The sequence below is a fragment of the Biomphalaria glabrata genome, chromosome 6 (genome assembly GCF_947242115.1).
Source record: "Biomphalaria glabrata chromosome 6, xgBioGlab47.1, whole genome shotgun sequence".
Classification (NCBI taxonomy): domain Eukaryota; kingdom Metazoa; phylum Mollusca; class Gastropoda; family Planorbidae; genus Biomphalaria; species Biomphalaria glabrata.
The window spans coordinates 52,526,037-52,547,106 of record NC_074716.1 but is presented as its reverse complement, the minus strand read 5'-3'; the positions used below and the strand labels follow the sequence as shown (position 1 = coordinate 52,547,106).

The following is a 21,070-nucleotide window of genomic DNA, read 5'->3' as shown; positions in this document are numbered from 1 at the left end:
GAGAGAGAGTAAGTGAGAGAGAGAGTTAGAGAGAGAGAGAGTTAGAGAGAGAGAGAGAAGGTTAGATAGAGAGAGAGTGAGAGAGAGAGAGAGTGAGTGAGAGAGAGAGTTAGAGAGAGAGTTAGAGAGAGAGAGAGTTAGAGAGAGAGAGAGAGAGAGAGTTAGAGAGAGAGACAGAAAGAAACCAAGAAGAAAACAAAGCATGAGAAAAAGAAGAGATAAAAGAGAGAGAGAAGAAGAGAGAAAAAGAAGAGAGAAAGGGGAGAGAGAAGAAAAGAGAAAAGGGAGAGAGAAAAAGGAGAGAGAAAAGAGAGAGGGGTGAGAGAGTAAGAGACATTACCATTTATTTCATTACCCAGGTTACCCACACACACTTTCCTGCGCCCACACAAACTCTTTAATACACTTTTCTCACACATTTTCGCACATCCATTCTCATACACACTCCCCACAAAAACACTCACACCAGCAGTTATCCCAACTTTCTAAACATTTTAGTTTTTGTGTGAGTGTTTTTGTTTTTTTTTTACTTCATTGTTTCGTTGGTTTGTTGGATTTTTTGTTTTTAATCTATCCTACTTTCGTTTCTTTGCTCATAGTCCGGGGTTCGAACCCTTATGTTTCTACCCCAACCACCACAGTTCTAAACATTGATAAGAAAAAAAAAACACTTAAAGATTGTTTCACAAAACTGAGTAGAATTAATTTGGTTTCAATATTTGTTTTAGTTTAAAACACTAATAAAGTTTTATTTAAAAAACAGTAATTTATTTAAAGTTCTCTCTTTCTTTCTATAAAAAAAGGATGAAAATTTGGATATAAATTCCACCAAATGTTTTTCATGAAATTTTTTTTTTGCATAATTTCCCACCCCCCTCCCCCAGCCCTTACTCTCATAAAAAAAAAGTGGATGTCAGGTCTCTGGCATGCGCTAAAGTCACGATGGTCCCCAAAGGTACCCGCAGCCCTCTCCCGCGTTAATATTTCATAATATCAAAATATTCTAAATAGGCCAAATTCATGCCTAATTTGTAATACTTAAAAACAATGGTAAATAAAAATAAATTTACTAGAGATTGAGTTTTTTTATATATATATTATAAAAAAATTAATCTTTTTTTTAATCAGAGTATCTATAGTTCTATACATTTGATACCCCGTCTTTTTTTTTTCTTACTAGAGATATTACATGAAGTTTTATTCAAATAGCCAAAACCAAATATTTTCTCATTTCCATGTAACATCGTATCACTTTGTAGATTAGACTAGTTGGTAAATTGCAATATAGAGAAGGATACCTCTGCCTTACCAATCCTGTTTGGCATCGTTACTTTAACAGTCTACCAGCGAGTCAAAATGCCCTGCTAATGTCCACTACAACTTGTGAGTCTGTTGAAGCAGAGGCGCGAGCCCGGAGATCAATGAAGCTTCCACTGCATCTCAATCCCAATCGATAATCCTCCCTGGGAGACCAGCTCTGGCCTCTGATTGGTCGGTTCTGGCACTGTCATCTCACTAGACCAGACCCGTTGATTCTGAGGGACAGCATTTCTAGGCGGGATCTTGTCTCATTAAATAGTCAGTTGGTTCGGTGGAATTTGGACAGCTCTGGAATCTTCGAGGTGTGTGTTTTTTTTTAATTCTTTCTATACTGAAACTGCCGTTTGGATGGTGTCTTAAGTGAAATAATGATAGATATCTAGATCGTCGTTCTGAAAGAGAATTCTCAACATTGAGGTGAAATGAAACACATTTTATTTTGTTTATTTTATACAGGTCCAACTTTTTGATCTGTTTACTAGCTCTGATCAAGAGGCGGAAGTTTAACATAGGACGTAATATTACTTGCTTTTAAGTTTGTTAATTGACATTTTTTTTAGAATCGCAAGTTTTCGCTTTGATGGATAGGCTGGTGACGAAAAGAGGCAGTTAATCTTTTTAAGCGGTGGCTGAGTGGCAAAGCGCTTGGCTTCCGAACCAGGAGTCCCGGGTTCGAATCCTGCTAAAAACTGTTGTTTTTTTTTAAATTTCGGGATCTTTGACGGTTGATCATTGTGCTGGCCACATGACAGCCTCGTTAAACGTAGGCCCCAGAAACAGAAAACCTTTACATCAACTGCCCTATAGATCACAAGGTCTGAAAGGGGAACTAGCTTAATAATACATTATTTAAAAAAAATGCTATCAAGATCATTTTGAAATCGTTGCAAAGATCATTAAAGGTCATTTAGCACAACGCTGCTGTGATCAGGTACGATTTATTCATGCTCTCTCACTTGACCCTTGAGTTGTGTCGTGAGAATGATTTGACATTCCATTTGATTTTCTTGGAATGATGCCGCCCACAGTTACAAGAAACAATCCTCGTTGATTAGGTAAATGTTATGAAAATTATATTCTGTATCGGTTATCGTTCTTATGTTTACATGTGCTTGTAACTCGTCCGTAAGAATGTGTTGACGAAATGTGTGTTGTTGTGTTATCATTCAGTGTATTAACTCTTTCTCTCCGTAATTATTTACCACACTCTGGTGGAATCAACGCTGGTATCGTCAGTTAGGAGAGAAAGAGTTAAAGCCATACTATGCAGACATGGTTTGCGACAGTAACAAATTTACAACCCGATACACAGGGCCGGATTTTGGACTTGACAAGGCTTTAAGCTCGGGGCTGAATATTTACCTATGGGCAATAAAGGTTGGAACTTAGGGCTCCCGCTTACTTGGGAGGCCCCAGAAAAGGGTTACAGAAAAGGGTTACAGAAAAGAGTTACAGAAAAGGGTTACAGAAAAGAGTTACGGAAAAGGGTAAAACGTTTGTTTGTAAAATGTTTTACATGTTTCGGATGTTCCTTCAGAGTTGAAGATAATTACTTCCTAGTCCAGACCTCCCGCAGGACGACGGGGGATGGGAGCGGGCAGGGTTTGAACCCGGGACCATCGATAAATCTGAACGACAGTCCAGCGCGCAAACCGCACGACCAGGCAGCCAGAAAAGGGTTACAGAACCATTTTCAATCATTTTGGAGACATAGAAAACGGAAAAATTGCCTTACAAGGGATCTCATATACTTAACTCTTTCTCTCAATTCTAACGTTGATTAGACCCCTGTCACGAGTCGAGTCTGTGACCTATTTCGACCAGTTTCTAGAAGCGAGTTCAAACCAGTGCAAGTGTCCAGCGTAAACAAGTTAATTGTAGGCATCCAAATCAGAGAAGGAGGTTAAGGGAAAAAAATAGCACACGTCAGCTTCTAGAAGGTCAAAGTTACTAAAATAATTAACGGAGAAGGTTCCATGATTCTGGAACGTACGATCAAAGAAAGTATAAATTAGGGGAAAGTCAGTTAGACGGGGTCCTCACATAGTAGAAGTTCTTGTAGAGCGATGGTCCTCGCTTAGTCCTCTCTTAGTAAAGGTTTATTCAAGTTTTGTGATATTAGCGGGTTCATTTAATTAAAGTTGTATTAGTTGAAGTAATATTATAAGTTGAAGTTATACTAAGTGAAGTTTCATGTATCTTTAAGTTTTATTTATGAAGTATCCAGTCAAGTTGTTATTGAATTGAGAAGTTAATTTGATGTGAAAGTTGAAGAAGAGAGATGTTTCTTTCTTCATTTCATTGAATTATCAAGTTTGATAATATAATCCCCGGCAAGTGTGTTCGTCACAACCCCATTAAACTAAATTGATTTTTGGATTTATAAACTTTAATTTGTGTTGTGTAAAAAAAAGAGCATGCATTCCCTTATAATTCGATACGAAATATAACATTTTCTGATAAACAGACAAAAAGTTATTTAAGTTTATTCATAACAGGATAGTGTAATACAATAAGCAAAAGGAATATTTCTATCGGAACAAGGAAAATAATTACGGAGAGAAAGAGTTAATAGCTTAGGGCCATATCAAGTCTAAACCTGCACTGTCTAAGCTCCTTGTAATCAATATTAGGCAATTTATTCTTTTGCTTTTTCTTCAAAATAATGTTTTGAGTGGGGGCCCTAAGGCCTAAGGCGGCCCTAAGGTATAGCTTTTGTTGCCTAAAAGTAAATCCAGCACTGCCGATACGAAACCAGGTCATGATTTATCTACTCTACTGAATCCCAGCGTCGTGTTTATATACATCTACATGACTACATGTGCACATTTTGATTTGGTTTTTCAGAAAATATTTGCATATTATGCAAAATTTAAAAAGCTAGAGAAAGTTGACATATTTTATATTTATTAACTCCTAACCACATAATTGGTTAGTGTGAGAGTATAGAGAAGTTCTGAAAGTAACCTACTTTAAAAAAAAATACATTTCATGAAAAAAAAAAAAAACATGGCGAAAGACAGTGGTGTACCAAGGCCCCCCCCAACCCCTATAAGAATCGATTTTATTTCATTTTAGTCATGTGATTAGTTTTTTAATGCTACTTTAAGATCTGTCTTGACTCTTTTTTTTTAGACCTTATGCTGGGACAAAAACATACAAGAACCTCGTTTTCATTTTAGTGAACACTAAAATAGAAAAAACAAAGAACTTACGCGATTACAATCCGCAATGTTTTTATGCACAGAAATGGGCGATGGAAGAGATAACTTTTTTTATTCAGGGAATTTTCAGGTTGAAATAGAAAAGATAATAAGATGTATTTCAGGTTGAAACAGAAAAGATAATAAGACAAGGAGGTTAGGGCAAGGTTAGGGCAAGGTTAAAGCAAGGTTAAAGCAAGGTTAAAGCAATGTTAAAGCAAGGTTAGAGCAAGGTTAGGACAAGGGCGTGAAAATGTTCATTTCTGAAGTCCGAAACTTAGACAACAAAAACCTAGAAAATAATTTTTTAAAAAGGAAGAAAAAAAATGTATATCTATCAGAACTCCGTGTTAATGCTAGGCCGTTTGTTTTTAACTCCAAACAGTTTGTAAAACGAAACCGATGTAGCTGTTACTTAGTTAATACTTTGCACTCCCAGAGGAGCTTTGGGCCGCAACCGCGCCTCTCCACCGAACTCGGTTCTGAGCAGCTTTCTTCATCCATGTCACAGTAACCTCAGCTTCACTGATGACTGACCTCTTCCAGGTTTTCTTGGGTCTGCCCACTTTCCTTTTTCCTTGTGGGTTCCAGTCAAGTGCCTGCCTTGCAACATTGGTAGCTGGTTTTCGCCGGGTGTGTCCTATCCAGCTCCACTTTCGCTTTTTGATATCTTTGACGTTTGTCTAGCTCTCTCCCACAACTTTATGGAATATGGAACTTGATTTCAGCTTCTCCACCGAATTCGGTTCTGAGCAACTTTCTTCATTCCAGTACCCTCAGCCTCACTAATGACTGACCTCTTCCAGGTTTGCTTGGGTCTGCCCACTTTCCTCTCTCTTTGCGGATTCCTATCAAGTGCCTGCCTTGCGACATTGGTAGCCGGTTTTCGCAGGCTGTGTCCTATCCAGCTCCACTTTCGCTTTTTGATATCTTTGACGTTTGTCTAGCTCTCCCCCACAACTTTATGGAATATGGAACTTGATTTCAGCTTCTCCACCGAATTCGGTTCTGAGCAACTTTCTTCATTCCAGTACCCTCAGCCTCACTAATGACTGACCTCTTCCAGGTTTGCTTGGGTCTGCCCACTTTCCTCTTTCTTTGCGGATTCCTATCAAGTGCCTGCCTTGCGACATTGGTAGCCGGTTTTCGCAGGCTGTGTCCTATCCAGCTCCACTTTCGCTTTTTGATATCTTTGACGTTTGTCTAGCTCTCTCTCCCACAACTTTATGGAATATGGAACTTGATGTCAGCTTAAATCGAGTTCTTTTTTTAAACAACCTTGAAACTCAAACCTAGAAAAAAAAATTATCTTATCTTATCTTATATAATACAGACGTTACTTCATAAAAGAAGTTGATTACGTCCTACGCGTCTTGCATTCAGTCATGCATATTAACCAATGACTTAAATTCAGCCAAGTCACTGGTTTTCCTGGCTAGCTTCAGACAACCCATTCCATGCTCTAATAGCACTAGGGAAGAAGAAGCACTTGTACAAAATTAGTTTGGATTAGGCATGTATTTAAATCTGTAATAGATCTAGACCAACAACAATACATCTGTGCGATTAATAAAATGTTTACCAATTGTTCTTGTTTAGCGCTATCTTCACTTTTTAGCTGTCTCAATACGATAGGATCCTATCACTTTTCTGAACTAGTTGGGAAAAATGTGGCCGGGGGCGGGTGGTGGGGGAGGTGTGGTGGTGTTTATGACAAGTACTGTAGCGTACAAACGTAAAGTTACTTGATTACAGTAGCGAGGTTGTAACTGTGAACTGTGTGTCGTGACACAACTGTGTGTCGTGACACTTTTACATTTAAGAAGTTGTAACGAAATAATGTGTCGTGACAGTGGCGAGAGGTCCCAACAGACGTTGTTTATGACAAGTACTGTAGCGTACAAACGTAAAGTTACTTGATTACAGTAGCGAGGTTGTAACTGTGAACTGTGTGTCGTGACACAACTGTGTGTCGTGACACTTTTACATTTAAGAAGTTGTAACGAAATAATGTGTCGTGACAGTGGCGAGAGGTCCCAAACAGAGGATTCATATTTTAACTTACATATATATACAAGATAAATCGTTTGTTAGGGGGGGGGTGTTCGGGAGGGGGGGGGGGGGGGCTTTAGTACGTCACTGACCTTCGCCAGTGTTTTTTTTTTTTTTTATCATGAAATGTACCTTTTATTTTTCCTGTAGGTTTTAGGAAACCTCAGAATTCGCGCTATTCAATTTTAGCTTTATCATCATAGGAATCCTTGGGCCTTAGGCCTCTTTTTTTTTTTAGGGGGGGGCTTTATATGCATCTTTTATGGGCCCTTTTGCCTCTTTTGTGGGCTTTTTTTTTTTTAATAGAGATTTTTATTTGTAAGTTTTCATAATTCACAAGTATTAAATCAAAGGTTAATTCGTGAATTTCTTTTTTTTTTTTTTCTTTTTTTTTTATAGGTTTTTATTTGTAAGTTCTAATAATTCACAAGTATTAAATCATAAACAATTGAAAAGTGATTAACCTTAAAAATATAATAATAGTAATAGAAATATTATTTAATATCAAAGACATACTACCTAATCATTGAAACCACTGGAGACAGAAAAATGATACAAGTATCCTCTACCCCAGAACAATCAACACAATATCAGATATCCCTGACCCCCAACACCCCATTTCTAGAATACTACCTGAGTATTGTACAAGTATATGAAAATCAAACTAGATCATTCTCTACCCTAAAATCCATTATTTTCCTAAATGTCAATTCTAAGTGATTAGTATCAACACCTTATTATTATTATGTGGAGCTTTGAGCCAGTTAGCCCAAACAAGTTTCCTGTATGCGTGAATTTATATATATATATTTTTTTTTAAAGGAAACCTCAGAATTTGCGCTATTCAGTTTTAGCTTTATCATCATAGGAATCCTTGGGCCTTAGGCCTCTTTTCTTTGCCTCTTTTTTGGGCTTTATGTGCCTCTTTTATGGGCCATCTTGCCTCTTTTGTGGGCTTTTATTTTATTTATTTTTTTTTATTTTTTTTTTTTTTATATGTTTTTATTTGTAAGTTATCATAATTCACAAGTATTAAATCACAAACAATTGAAAAGCGATCAAACCAAAAATACAATAATAGTAATAGAAATATTGTCTAATATCAAAGACATACTACCTAACCAATGAACCCCCTAAAGACAGAAAAATGATACAAGTATACTCTACTCCAGAACAATCAACACAATATCAGATATCCCTGACCCCCAACACCCTATTTCTGAAAAACTACATGAGCATTGTACAGGTATATGAAAATCAAACTAGATAATTCTCTACCCTAAAGTCCATTATTTTTCTAAATGTTAATTCCAAGTGATTAGGATCAAACACCTTATTATTATGTAGACATTTGAGCCAGCTAGCCCAAACAAGATTCCTGTATTCGGAAACAATAATCAAGTTAAAGTTATGTATCATTTTATTTTTAGTTTTGGCAGCTTGTTTAAAATAATAGATAAGTTAACATTTACATAATTGCCACAGTTTGCTTCCAATAGGTCCATTACAGTACTTCTAACTTGAAAGAATAATGGTCATTCCAATATATATATGTTTCTCGTTATCAGCATTTTCAAGGTGGCATAATATACATTCACGGCCATTTGCCCGTCTTCTAACCATAGGGGTCATCCCAAAGAAAATTCGTGAATTTTTATTTTCTATTATAATTGACAATTTTCATCACACCGAGGAATTTTACATTTAGGAGTTAATAGATAAAAAATGTGTCAACTTTCCCTGGTTTTTTAAATTTTGCATAATATGCAAATATTTTCTGAGAAACCAAATCAAAAGTGTACATGCAGTCATGTAAATGTATATTAGCACGACGCCGCTATTCAGTAGAGTAGATAAATATTGCCTGGTTCGTAATCATTTAAAAATATAATTCCAAAAGGGCATAACCTATTTTCAATATCTATGGGCCATTTTCATTCCGGTAAATTTTTATTCTAGTAGATAAAATATATGTATTCATAGATGTATGTTCTCGGTAATTCTCTAGAAATACGGTTTTAAATGCGATCCGCAGTAACAAAAAATACACATCTCCAACATAGACAAATAAAGAAAAGTAGGTACTATTACAGACTAATTATTACAAAGCTTATATTAACTCGCTGTTTGTCTAGTAAAAGTTATGTGAAAGTAATTTCTCCGACGCCCTTTCTCAGATCAAATTGAAACTTTCCACAATTATACATTGACAAGACATGAATCTATACAAAACATTAACCAATTAGTCAAATAATTACTAATAATTTTATTATTATTTTATTTTTAGCTAATTAGATCTATGCATTATTCAGAACCGGAGGGGCTTCACCTTCTCTTATTTATTTCAAAGTCGTATGTTTTATTAAGAATAAATAAGTTTAAAATTAACTTTTAGAAAATGTAATATTTATTACATAAATTTAAAAGAAATTTTGTTAGGTTTAACATTAAAACTTCTCGGTTAGTGTTTGTTTTTTTTAAATTATCATTACAAGATTGGCAACCTTGCTGAAACCTTTTTTTTTTCCTACTAGATATGAAGATGGAATAACAATTAGAAAGTTTATGATGATATTCTGATAAGTACCGTGTATTATCGATGCACGGTGGCTGAGCGGTAAAGCGCTTGGCTTCCGAACTTGGGGTCCTGGGTTCGAATCCTGATGAAGACTGGGATTTTTAATTTTGGGATCTTTGGGCGCCCCTAAGTCCACCCAGCTCTAATGGGTACCTGACATTAGTTGGCGAAAAGTAAAGGCGGTTGGTCGTTGTGCCGGCCACATGACACCCTCGTTAACCGTGGGCCACGGAAACAGATGACCTTTACATCATCTGCCCTATAGACCACAAGGTCTGAAAGAGGACCTTTTACTACCATGTATTATCTCAATGAATCTAAAAGAGCAGATATCCGTTTTTTATTGTTCTTTAAAGCTCTTCATTAACTCTTTCTCTCCGTAATTATTTACCACATTCTGATGGAATCAACGTTGGTATCGTCAGTTAGGAGAGAAAGAGTTAATCCAAACAGGTCTTGTAATGTTACATCCGTTTTTCTTATACCCTCATCATATAAATTGATTCTCCATTAAAGTTTTACCGTATTATGACATCCTCAAAACGTAGCTGAGAATAGTAAAGAAAACTTAAATAGACCCTCTGCGGACAACGGCTTTGTCAGCACAAGAAGCGGAGAAATATGTAGGTCGCAACTGGGTCTGTTAGTCATGTGAACAACTGCATACATCATTGATCTTCGGAATCAAGACTAAGACTAAGACTGCTTTATTGATCCTTACGGAAATTAGTTGTGATTACAAGGACTCTTTTTTTCATATAAAGACAACACAACAGAAATATACACATAAATACAACAGACAACATAAAGAGTTCATTCAGCGACTACACACATTGCCAATATATTATAATCGTCTCAAATGATTCCCAAGTTTAAATGATTTCATAGCGTCATTACTTTGTTGCATAATTGACACACAGGCAATGAAGATAGGAGTGAAGCCAAATTTCAAATAATCAACTCAGTGCTGCATTCATTTCTTTTTGAATTAGGCCAAAGTCACATTTAGATATTTAAAAAATTAAATACAATGTTAACAATAACAAATTAAAAAATTTATTCGATTTATCAAGGTTGAAATTATCTTATCTTATGTAATACAGACGTTACTTCAAAAAAGAAGATGATTACGTCCTAAGTGTCATGCATTCAGTCATGCATATTAACCAATGACTTAAATTCTGCCAAGTCACTGGTTTTCCTGGCTATATTAACCAATGACTTAAATTCTGCCAAGTCACTGGTTTTCCTGGCTAGCTCTGAAATTCAAAGGATTAATTAAGGTACAAATCATGTGTGTATGACTTAGCTCCATTAATAGGAAATAAAATTTAAAGACTCGGCCTGCTTAGATGAAATCCACTATAGTAGACCCCCATTTACATTACATAGACTCCCATTTCATTATTTTCACTCTCGTAGACCCCTTGGAAGTCGCCGCAGACCCACGGGGTCTATATAGACCACTTTGGGAATTACTGGTCTAGATCTATTACAAATTTAATTGCATGACAGATTCAAACACTTGGTTCAAGCTTTGTGTTTTGTGGTTATTTTTTAGAGTATTTTTATGTCTTTCTTTTAATTGTTTAGTAACTTAGTTGACAAGCGTGAACTTTCGTCTATCTCTTTCAATATCTATCACAATCTTCCTCTTTTTAGTTTCTTCTTCTTTTTCTCTATAGGTTTCTATAAATGAACTCCATTTCTCTTTATCGCTTTCTCTTCTTTTTCTATAGAAATGACAGAATGTTGACCAGATCATACACATCAAAATGTAAACAAGGAAAAAAAATGACTCCATGCGTTTGAAATTTGAAATTCTCAATAGATTTAACGTTTTGATATTATTACTGATTACTTTTTGTAACGCCTGTCTAATGTTTGTTTTGCACATTTCGGGTCAGGGCCGGCTTTAGTTAATCGGAGGCCCTAGGCGAAGTGAATATAGGGTTGTGCCATATGAAATAGAAAAATAAAAAAAAATTAAGACCGAAAAATGCGAAGGCCCTAATGAATTATAAACCGTCCTGTATCTTTATCTAAATTAGCAAAGTAATTAGATTCATATAACGTCGATAGAACGAATGTGCTTCATGGACGATTCATGGTCACCAAACTAGAAAAAACTTTGACATTTTACTAAAAGGAAAACAATGGTTTTCTACATGGGCGTAGCCGGGGGGGGGTCCCTCCGAAAAAAAATCCTGGCTACGCCCATGGTTTTTTAACAAAATTAAGTCTAAAACCTTGAATCATAGTAGAGACTTGGGGCTAGTAGACGTAGAGCCCTAGAGTTTCTCTGTTATGTTTGAGATTTGGTCCACGTTTCGCAATGTTTTCTCTGTGTCCTGTGCCAGGGGCCCTCGCTAACCCGAGGCCATAGTTTGCCTAGTTTGCCTATACCCAAGGCCGGCCCTGCTTGTTGTTTACACTGTGAATACATTGACCCCCGTAATTTAACTTGTAAGTTTTTTAATCTTACTTACAAAAATAAAGGATGGTTACTTACTAGTCCCTACAACCCCCACCCCCCAGCAAGACTGAAGGGAATGCTTGTGGGAAGGGCCCCAACCCGAGACCACGGTGAGACAGCCCAGAGCGCATACAACACAGCCATCAGCCATCTGGTTTTGTCAATTCAGTTACTCTTTGTTAAACGTTTTGCTTCCGAACCGAGAGACCCGGGTTCGAGTCCTGGTGTGGACTAAAATTTTTTTAATTTCGGGATCCTTGGGGGCTCCTCTGAGTCCACCCAGCTCTAATGGGTGCCAGAGATTAGTCTTGTGGGGGGGGGGGGAGGTGTAAAGGCGGTTGGTCGTTGTCTTGGTCACATGACACCCTCGTAAACCATGGGCCACAGAAACAGATGACCTTTACATCATCTGCCCTATAGCCTATAGGCCCTAAATCACAAGGTCTGAAATGGAAACTTTTTGTTGACTTTCATTAAGAATCGTCTTTTGAATGCATCCGAAAATCTGCAAAACTTTTAGAGATAAATTCAACTCAGTTGTTGATTTTTCTCTGCAATGTAAATTAATATAGATTGTCCACCACTTTCATAAGACCTTGTGAACATATTAAAAAAACTTGCGATGTATTAATTATTCATTTTTACAATACCATACCTGTTTTACTTAGACATCAAATATTATAGAATCTATTTGACACCATATTCTTACTGTAAAAACGATCACTGCTTAAATATTAGCGAATCTTTACCGCAAGTGCAATGCCATTAGCGGAAGACATTTTAACCCTTATCTTATATAATAGCCTACAGACGTTACTTCAAAAAAAGAAGATGATTACGTCCTAGGCGTCATGCATGTTAACCAATAAATTAAATTCAGCAAAGTCACTGGTTTTCCTGGCTAGCTCAGGCAACCCATTCCATGCTCTAATAGCGCTAGGGAATAAGGAGCATTTGCACAAATTTGTCCTAGCACATGGGACGAGGAATGTGCCTTTATCTCTGGGTCTTTCAGAGTATTTTATTAGTATTTTATTAGGTTTTGTTTTTGTATTTGAAGATTATGGTTCAGCATTTTATGTATAATTGCTACTTTACTTTTAAGTCTTCAATCCTGAAGGCTTTCTAAATTTAATAAAGGTGTTTTTCTAGTCAAATGTGAATATTCGTATGTTATGAATCTCACTGCTCTATTTTGTGTCTGTTCCAGTTTCTTAATGTTTTCCCGAACCCTTGGCCATAAAACCACGAGATCTATCACTTTTGAGAACTACAAATCTTGTTTTAAAATACTCTCTAACAAATAACAAAACAATTATAAACATTCTCTATCCATAAAAATAAAGAGTCGTTGTGGTGCCATTGTTGACTCTTTCACTACTTACCTGTCTCAGTCTCACGCAGTGTTTTATTGAGTGTACTAAAGTTAGGGTGTGACTAGACGATTGGATTCAACTGGCTTGTGTCTAATAGTAGTACAAGCACGATGGCCGAGTGGTTAAGGCGTTGGACTTAAGATCCAATGGAATTATTTCCGCGTGGGTTCGAACCCCACTCGTGCTACTCATTTTTTTATTTTTTTTATTTTTACAAAATACTCTCTAACAAATACCAAAACAATTAGAAACATTCTCTATCCATAAAAATAAAGAGTTGTTGTGGTGCCAGTTTTGACTCTTTCACTACTTACCTGTCTCAGTCTCACGCAATGTTTTATTGAGGGTACTAAAGTTAGGGGGTGACTAGACGATTGGATTTAACTCTGGCTTGTATCTAAATGAAGAACAAGCACGATGGCCGAGTGGTTAAGGCGTTGGACTTAAGATCCAATGGAATTATTTCCGCGTGGGTTCGAGCCCCACTCGTGCTACTCATTTTTTTATTTTTACAAAATACTCTCTAACAAATACCAAAGCAATTATAAACATTCTCTATCCATAAAAATAAAGAGTCGTTGTGGTGCCATTGTTGACTCTTTCACAACTAACCCTCATCTGTTTCAGTCTCACGCAGTGTTTTATTGAGGGTACTAAAGTCAGGGGGTGACGACTAGACGATTGCATTCAACTGGCTTGTGTCTAATTGTAGTACAGGCACGATGGCCGAGTGGTTAAGGCGTTGGACTTAAGATCCAATGGAATTATTTCCGCGTGGGTTCGAACCCCACTCGTGCTACTTATTTTTGATCCAATTTTTTTCTATTTTTTAATGTTTACAAAATATGTAGTTTTAAAAAATATGTAGTTTAAAAAAAATATTTCTAATTTAATAAATTAAAATGCAAACAAAAGAACTCTCATACTCCTTATGCTGATAGCTCTTTTTCCAGATAGTGCCATTAGAGCGTGCAACGGGTGGCCTGAATTAGCCAATGACCTAGTAGAGTTTGTCTCAAATTAAGATGCATGACCAGATTAGCATAAGGATACTAGTAGGTCGTAATTAAATGTTCGTTGAAGGAAAGTCTGTAGCCCCCCCCCCCCGATGTATAAGATACCATTGGAATAAGTCAAAGTACTAATGTAAGTTCCCCTTTTCAGACCTCGCCGTCTATAGGTCAGATGATGTAAAGGTCAACTGTTTCTATGGCCGACCGTTAACGTGGGTGTCGTGTGGCCAGCACAACGATGGATGGGGCTGCCTGGTCGTGCGGCATGCGCGCGTGACTATCGTTCGGTCGTTTCGATGGTCCCCGGGTTAGTAGGCTACACTGACCGCTACCATTCCCAGTCTTCTTGTGATAGGTTTTGAACTAGGAAGTAGATTCTCTTCAACACTGAAGGAACATTCTAAAACATGCCAAAACATTTTACGCCAAACATTTGCAGCTTCCAACCGACTTTACTTTTCCCAACGGTCAGGTAGCCATTTGTAGTTGGGTTTAATCAGGGGCGTTCTTAGTATTCCTATATTCAAAATCCCAGCCTTCAGTGATTCGAACCAGAGACCCCCCGATTCAGAAGCGAAGCGTTTTACCACTCAGCCACCACAGCCCGTATACAAAGAAGGAATACCGGCTTGCCCCCCCCCCCTTTCCCCACCCTTTAAAAAAAAAGATACGTAACTCCCAACAGTTGTTAATGAGTAGCAGAACCCTGTCTCCATGGTAACCGACTCATCGAGTTACAGTTCACATCAGAAGAGCAGATAGAACAACATGCAGTGACAAGTTATATGTATATATTGCTATAACCCTGGTGGCGGACTGAAAGGGTTATCTTATCTTATATAATACAGACGTTACTTCAAAAAAGAAGATGATTACGTCCTACGCGTCATGCATTTAGTCATGCATATTAACCAATAACTTAAATTCTGCCAAGTTACTGGTTTTCCTGGCTAGCTCAGGCAACCCATTCCATGCTCTAATAGCACTAGGGAAGAAGGAGTATTTGTACAAATTTGTCCTAGCATATGGGACGAGGAATGTGCCTTTATCTTTGTGTCTTTCAGAGTATTTTATTAAATTTTGTTTTTGTATTTGAAGATTATGGTTCAGTGTTTTATGTATGATTGCTACTTTACTTTTGAGCCTTCTGTCCTGAAGGCTTTCTAAATTTAGTGATTTTACTAAAGGTGTTACTCTAGTCAAATGTGAATATTCGTTTGTTATGAATCTCACTGCTCTATTTTGTGTCTGTTCTAGTTTCTTAATGTTTTCTTGAGTTGAGAGGTCCCAAACAGAGGATGCATATTCTATTATTGGCCTAACCAAGGTTAAATAACATTTTAGTTTTATGTTCTTATTTGATTTATAGAAATTTCTTATAATGTGTTATAAAGGGTTAATGTGTGTGCGGCCTACTGACACACATGACTCAGGCCAATCACACAGGTCAAGGGCTGTTGAACAAGGGACATTACTGCTTAATGCACGCAATATGACCAATGTTATGGTCATGTGACCAAAAAGCCTTTACAGACGAGAGACAGTGTGTTTGAAAGGACAGTAGAGTCCAGGACAGCAAGCAGTAAGGACTGTGTGGTACGAAGTGAGTCCTCGAAAATGTAGCTGTACGAGCTAGAGAGACTTGTAGTGATTAGTTAGGCAGTTCTGTAGTGTAGCAAAGCATTTAAAGTTAAAGAAGCTAATTGTGTTTATTTGCTGTTTTTTTTATGTATTTGTAAATAAACCGCCACTTTGTTTATTGAAGCTCTTGTTGTCAAGTTGATGTTTTAGATGTGCTGTTGTGTTGAGCAGTGTTTGCAGAAGGCCTGATAGAGAAGAACATAACAATATATTTAAATCCTTTTTAAAAAAAAAAGCTTGAGGGAAAAAACTCAACACTACAACTGTATCTCTCAATAATGGAGAAGTTATTACCCAAGCAAAAATAATTAACAATTAATTGAACGATTGGTTCATTTTTTAAAAATTGATTTATGTTTTGTTAGATGCAATTTAATAATTGTTTAAAGTTTCAATTTGATCAAAAAATGGATGTGGGAAAAATAACGTATACAAACTTTTTACCAAACAAAGAGACAGACAGACACCTAAGCTAGCCAGGAAAACCAGTGACTTGGCAGAATTTTGGTCATTGGTTAATATACATGACTAAATGCATGACGCGTAGGGCGTAATTATCTTCTTTTTTGAAGTAACGTATTATATAAGATAAGACAGACAGACGAGTTGATACAAGTTTTATAAAAAAAAACAGGGGGAGATGACTTACGGTAAATTAATTATCAAGAATTTGTCAGCTAATACAACGCAAGTCAAAAAGAAAGTGTGTGACCCAAAAATGTAGCGTGTCGCACTTAGACCTTACTATTTACCATGACAATTCATACAGGTGTGTAGTGTCAGTGCCGACCTTAGGCAAACTTGGCAGCCGCTTAGGGCTTCTGATTGTTGCGAGCCTGGCACAGGACTCAAAGAGAAAAAGTATTTTTTAGAGAAAAACATGCCAAATAGGAATCACATCTCAAACCTAGCCAAACTCTATGGCTCTAAGTCAGCGGTTCTCAACCTTTTTGGCTCGGCGACCCCTTTTTACCATCCCCCACTCTGCCTCGACCCCCCCCCCCCACACACACACAGCAATAGAAGAATAGACATAATCAATTTTTATTTTCGATGGTCTTAGGCGACCCCTGGCAAATCGTCAATCGACTCCCAAAGGGGTCGCGATTCACAGGTTGAGAACCCCTGCTCTAAGTCTACTAGCCTAGCTCAAAGTCCGTACTAATATTCAAGGCTTATTCGCCTAAGTTTGTGAGGCGCCGTGGCTGAGCGCTTGGCTTCTGAAAAGGGGGGTCCGGGGTTCGAATCCTGGTGAAGACTGGGATTTTTAATTTCGGAATCTTCGGGCGCCTCTGAGTCCACCCAGCTCTAAATGGGTACCAGAATTAGTTGGGGAAAAGTAAAGGCGGTTGGTCGTTGTGCTGGCCACATGACACACTCGTTAACCGTAGGCCACAGAAACAGATGACCTTTATATCTATCTGCCCTATAGATTACTAGGTCTGAAAGGGGAACTTTTCTTTACAATTCGCCGAAGTTTAGATCTACTTTTTAGGCTTCATATGTCTTCTTATCTTATCTTATATAATACAGGTGAAATGTGAAACGTTATTTCTAGCGCTCTAAGAATTGAACTTATTTGTTAACTTAGATAGAGATACAGGAAGATTTTTAGCTCATTGCGTATTTTTCGATCTTAACTTTTTCGTTTTTTTCTATTTCATTTGGGGGCCACCCTGTTCACTTCGCCTCGGGCCTCCAGTTACCTAAAGCCGGCCTTCGTAGTGTAATTGTTTACATATATCACCTCCGGCTGACACCATGAGTTCGACGGACATTCATGATGTGGAATGAACATCACAACCGACAACCGCCACCCTCTCCAACGCTAATTATGCGAAACCCTGTCGAAGTGGGACGCTTCTGTCTATTATGAAAAGAACTGAATGCTACAAAAAAAAAAAACATGCGGTTTGCGCGCTGGACTGTCATTTGAATTTTTTTTCGATGGTCCAGAATTCAAACCATGCCCGCTTCCATCCCCCGTCGTCCTGCGGGAGGTTTGGACTAGGAAGTAAACTATCTTCAACTCTTAAGAAACATCCGAAAAACATTTTACAGACAAACATTTTACAGTCAAACATTTTACAGTCAAACATTTTACAGACAAACATTTCACAGACAAACATTTTACAGACAAACATTTTACATACAAACATTTTACAGACAAACATTTTACAGACAAACATTTTACAGACAAACATTTTACAGACAAACATATCACAGACAAACATTTTACTGACAAACATTTTACAAACAAACATTTTACAGACACATTTTACAGACAAAACATTTTACAGACAAACATTTTACAGACAAACATTTTACAGACAAACAATGTATCTGCGCTGCTTTTTGACTGGGGAGTGTGAAAAAGAAAAAGATGTCTGTGTGTAGTCACTTAACGATTGTGTGTGGGGTGTGTGTGTGTGTGGGCGTGTGTGTGTGTGGGCGTCAGTGCTTGCGTGTGTGCGCGCAATGTCCAGGCCTGGTTGTTGGATAAAAGCCTTTCTAACGACCAACGGGATGAACGGCGCCCCTGCAGGCGCCGATTCCCTACTGGACTTCATTGAAGGTTCTAGACTCTACTAGCATATTTTTTTAATGTACTTTCTACTTCCAGGTCACGCCATGACCATGACCCCGTTTCCAGAGACTACCAGACGACACACTACACGCTTCTACATCGATGACATTCTCGTCAGCAAGCCCAAGCCGCTCCCTCGTGAGCCGGCGCCCCAGATACTGCACCGCCCTCCGTTTCTCGATTACGCCTCCTACGCAGCCGCCAGCCTGTCCGCACCATGCCCGCTGCTGCTGACTCCGCCTTTCTTCGCACAAAGCCACGCCTCTTTCTTGAATGGTCTGCCCGATCACCCAGCGTTTCTTCTGCCTTCTGCTAGAGGTAGGAAGACACAATTGTCAGTGAATGTCTTTTTAAAATAGCGTTTTAGATTTATATCTAGAAGTGTATTTGTTTGTAGCACATATCAATGTGTCCGCAATGATTTATATGTAATGTGTAGCAGGTATTAAATGACTTTCCATTTCCATTCGTTTCTGTTTGAAGCCATTATTATATTAGGCCTATGCTTTTTTTTTTCATTCTTTTTTATATTTTTCACTCTTGCAGCCAAACTTTTTTTTTGGCCATGTGTCTCTGTCTTTTGTATATAATTTTTTTTTTGTTTCACATTCCCGCCATTTCATCCTTTTTTTCTTTCTTTCTTTTGTATGTTTCCTTCTTCAGTACTGTCTCTAGGACTTTTTTTTCTCTCTCTTTCTCTCTTTCTTTCTCACTCTCTTTATCTCTTCATCTCTCTCTCTCTGTCTCTCTTTCTCTTTATTTCCGTCTTTCTCTCTTCATATCTCTGTCTCTCTTTCTCTTTCTTTTACTTCCTTTCTCGTTGTTTTTGTCACAGTTCTTTGTTTCTCTCTCCATCACATTTTTGTCAGAATTTTTTTAGAAAAAGGGGGGGGGGGATTTGTTTCATTCCTCTCTTTCTTTCTTAATAGTTCTTTCCTTTTTTTTTCTTTCTTTCTCTCTTGATCTCTCTTTCTTCGAAACAATTTTTCAGCAATGTTGCTTGTTAGACCTCTTTATTCCTCTCTTTCATTCTCTCCCTCTCTCTTTCGTCTTTTCTCTCTCTCTAATTTCTTTTTTTTCTTTTTCTTTCTTTTTTTTTCTTCTCCATCTTTCTCTATCTCTAATTTTTTTTCTAAAATTTCAGCTTTTGTTTCTCAATCTCTCTCAATCTTTCTCAATCTCTCTCATTCTCTCTCATTCCCTCTCATTCCCTCTCATTCTCTCTCAATCTATTTCTCATTCTGTCTCATTCTCTCTCAATCCCTCTCAATCTCTCTCATTCTCTCTCAATCCCTCTCATTCTCTCTCAATCCCTCTCATTCTCTCTCATTCTCTCTCATTCTCTCTCAATCCCTCTCATTCTCTCTCTCATTCTCTCTCATTCTCTCTCAATCCCTCTCATTCTCTCTCATTCTCTCTCATTCTCTCTCAATCCCTCTCAATCTCTCTCATTCTCTCTCAATCCCTCTCATTCTCTCTCAATCCCTCTCATTCTCTCTCATTCTCTCTCATTCTCTCTCATTCTCTCTCATTCTCTCTCAATCTATTTCTCATTCTGTCTCATTCTTTCTCAATCCCTCTCAATCTCTCTCATTCTCTCTCAATCCCGCTCATTCTCTCTCAATCCCTCTCATTCTCTCTCAATCCCTCTCATTCTCTCTCAATCTCTCTCATTCTCTCATTCTCTCTCAATCTCTCTCTATCTCTCTCATTCTCTCTCATTCTGTCTTAATCTCTCTTATTCTCTCTCATTATCTCTCAGTCTCTCTCATTCTCTCTCAATCTCTCTTAATCTTTCTCATTCTCTCTCATTCTCTCTCATTATCTCTCAATCTCTCTCATTCTCTCTCATTCTCTCTCAATCTCTCTCAATCTCTCTCAATCTCTCTCATTCTATCTCATTATCTCTCAATCTCTCTTAATCTCTCTCATTCTCTCTCATTATCTCTCAATCTCTCTCATTCTCTCTCATTCTCTCTCAATCTCTCATTCTATCTCATTATCTCTCAATCTCTCTTAATCTCTCTCAATCTCTTTCATTCTCTTTCAATCTCTTTCAATCTCTTTCTCATTCTGTCTCTTTGTTTTCTCATGTATAGGTGTGTGTATTTTCAACGTATTTAATAAAGGTTTAGTGCCCCTGGCTGTACAACTCACACTAGAGACTTAGTGCCCCTGGCTTTACAGCTCACACTAGAGACTTAGTGCCCTGGCTTTACAGCTAACACTAGAGACTTAGTGCCCCTGTCTGTACAACTCACACTAGAGACTTAGTGCCCCTGTCTGTACAGCTCACACTAGAGACTTAGTGCCCCTGGCTGTACAACTCACACTAGAGACTTAGTGCCCCTGGCTGTACAACTCACACTAGAGACTTAGTGCCCCTGTCTGTACAACTCACACTAGAGACTTAGTGCCCCTGGCTGTACAACTCACACTAGAGACTTAGTGCCCCTGGCTTTACAGCTCACACTAGAGACTTAGTGCCCTGGCTGTACAACTCACACTAGAGACTTAGTGCCCCTGGCTTTACAGCTCACACTAGAGACTTAGTGCCCCTGGCTGTACAACTCACACTAGAGACTTAGTGCCCCTGGCTGTACAACTCACACTAGAGACTTAGTGCCCCTGTCTGTACAGCTCACACTAGAGACTTAGTGCCCTGTCTGTACAGCTCACACTAGAGACTTAGTGCCCCTGACTGTACAGCTCACACTAGAGACTTAGTGCCCCTGACTGTACAACTCACACTAGAGACTTAGTGCCCCGGCTGTACAACTCACACTAGAGACTTAGTCAAGATTTCCATCAACCAAAAAAAAAT

General features: G+C 38.0%; 1 protein-coding gene and 3 non-coding genes across 4 annotated transcripts in view; all 4 read left to right on the top strand.

Moving 5' to 3' along the window:
* Positions 1–1,602: 1,602 nt before the first annotated feature.
* Positions 1,603–21,070, top strand: part of LOC106070637 (brain-specific homeobox protein homolog) — a 40,500-nt gene continuing 21,032 nt past the window's right edge. Inside the window, exons 1-2 of the mRNA XM_056031420.1 lie at positions 1,603–1,737; positions 18,283–18,564. Coding sequence (XP_055887395.1) covers positions 18,291–18,564 — 274 coding nt within the window. The 5' untranslated portion in view covers positions 1,603–1,737; positions 18,283–18,290. The remainder of the gene's footprint in view (positions 1,738–18,282; positions 18,565–21,070) is intronic.
* On the top strand, positions 13,110–13,192 carry Trnal-uaa (transfer RNA leucine (anticodon UAA)). Its single transcript has one exon. It is a non-coding gene; the product is annotated as a tRNA-Leu (tRNA).
* Positions 13,417–13,499, top strand: Trnal-uaa (transfer RNA leucine (anticodon UAA)). Its single transcript has one exon. It is a non-coding gene; the product is annotated as a tRNA-Leu (tRNA).
* Trnal-uaa (transfer RNA leucine (anticodon UAA)) lies at positions 13,722–13,804 on the top strand. The gene has a single exon. It is a non-coding gene; the product is annotated as a tRNA-Leu (tRNA).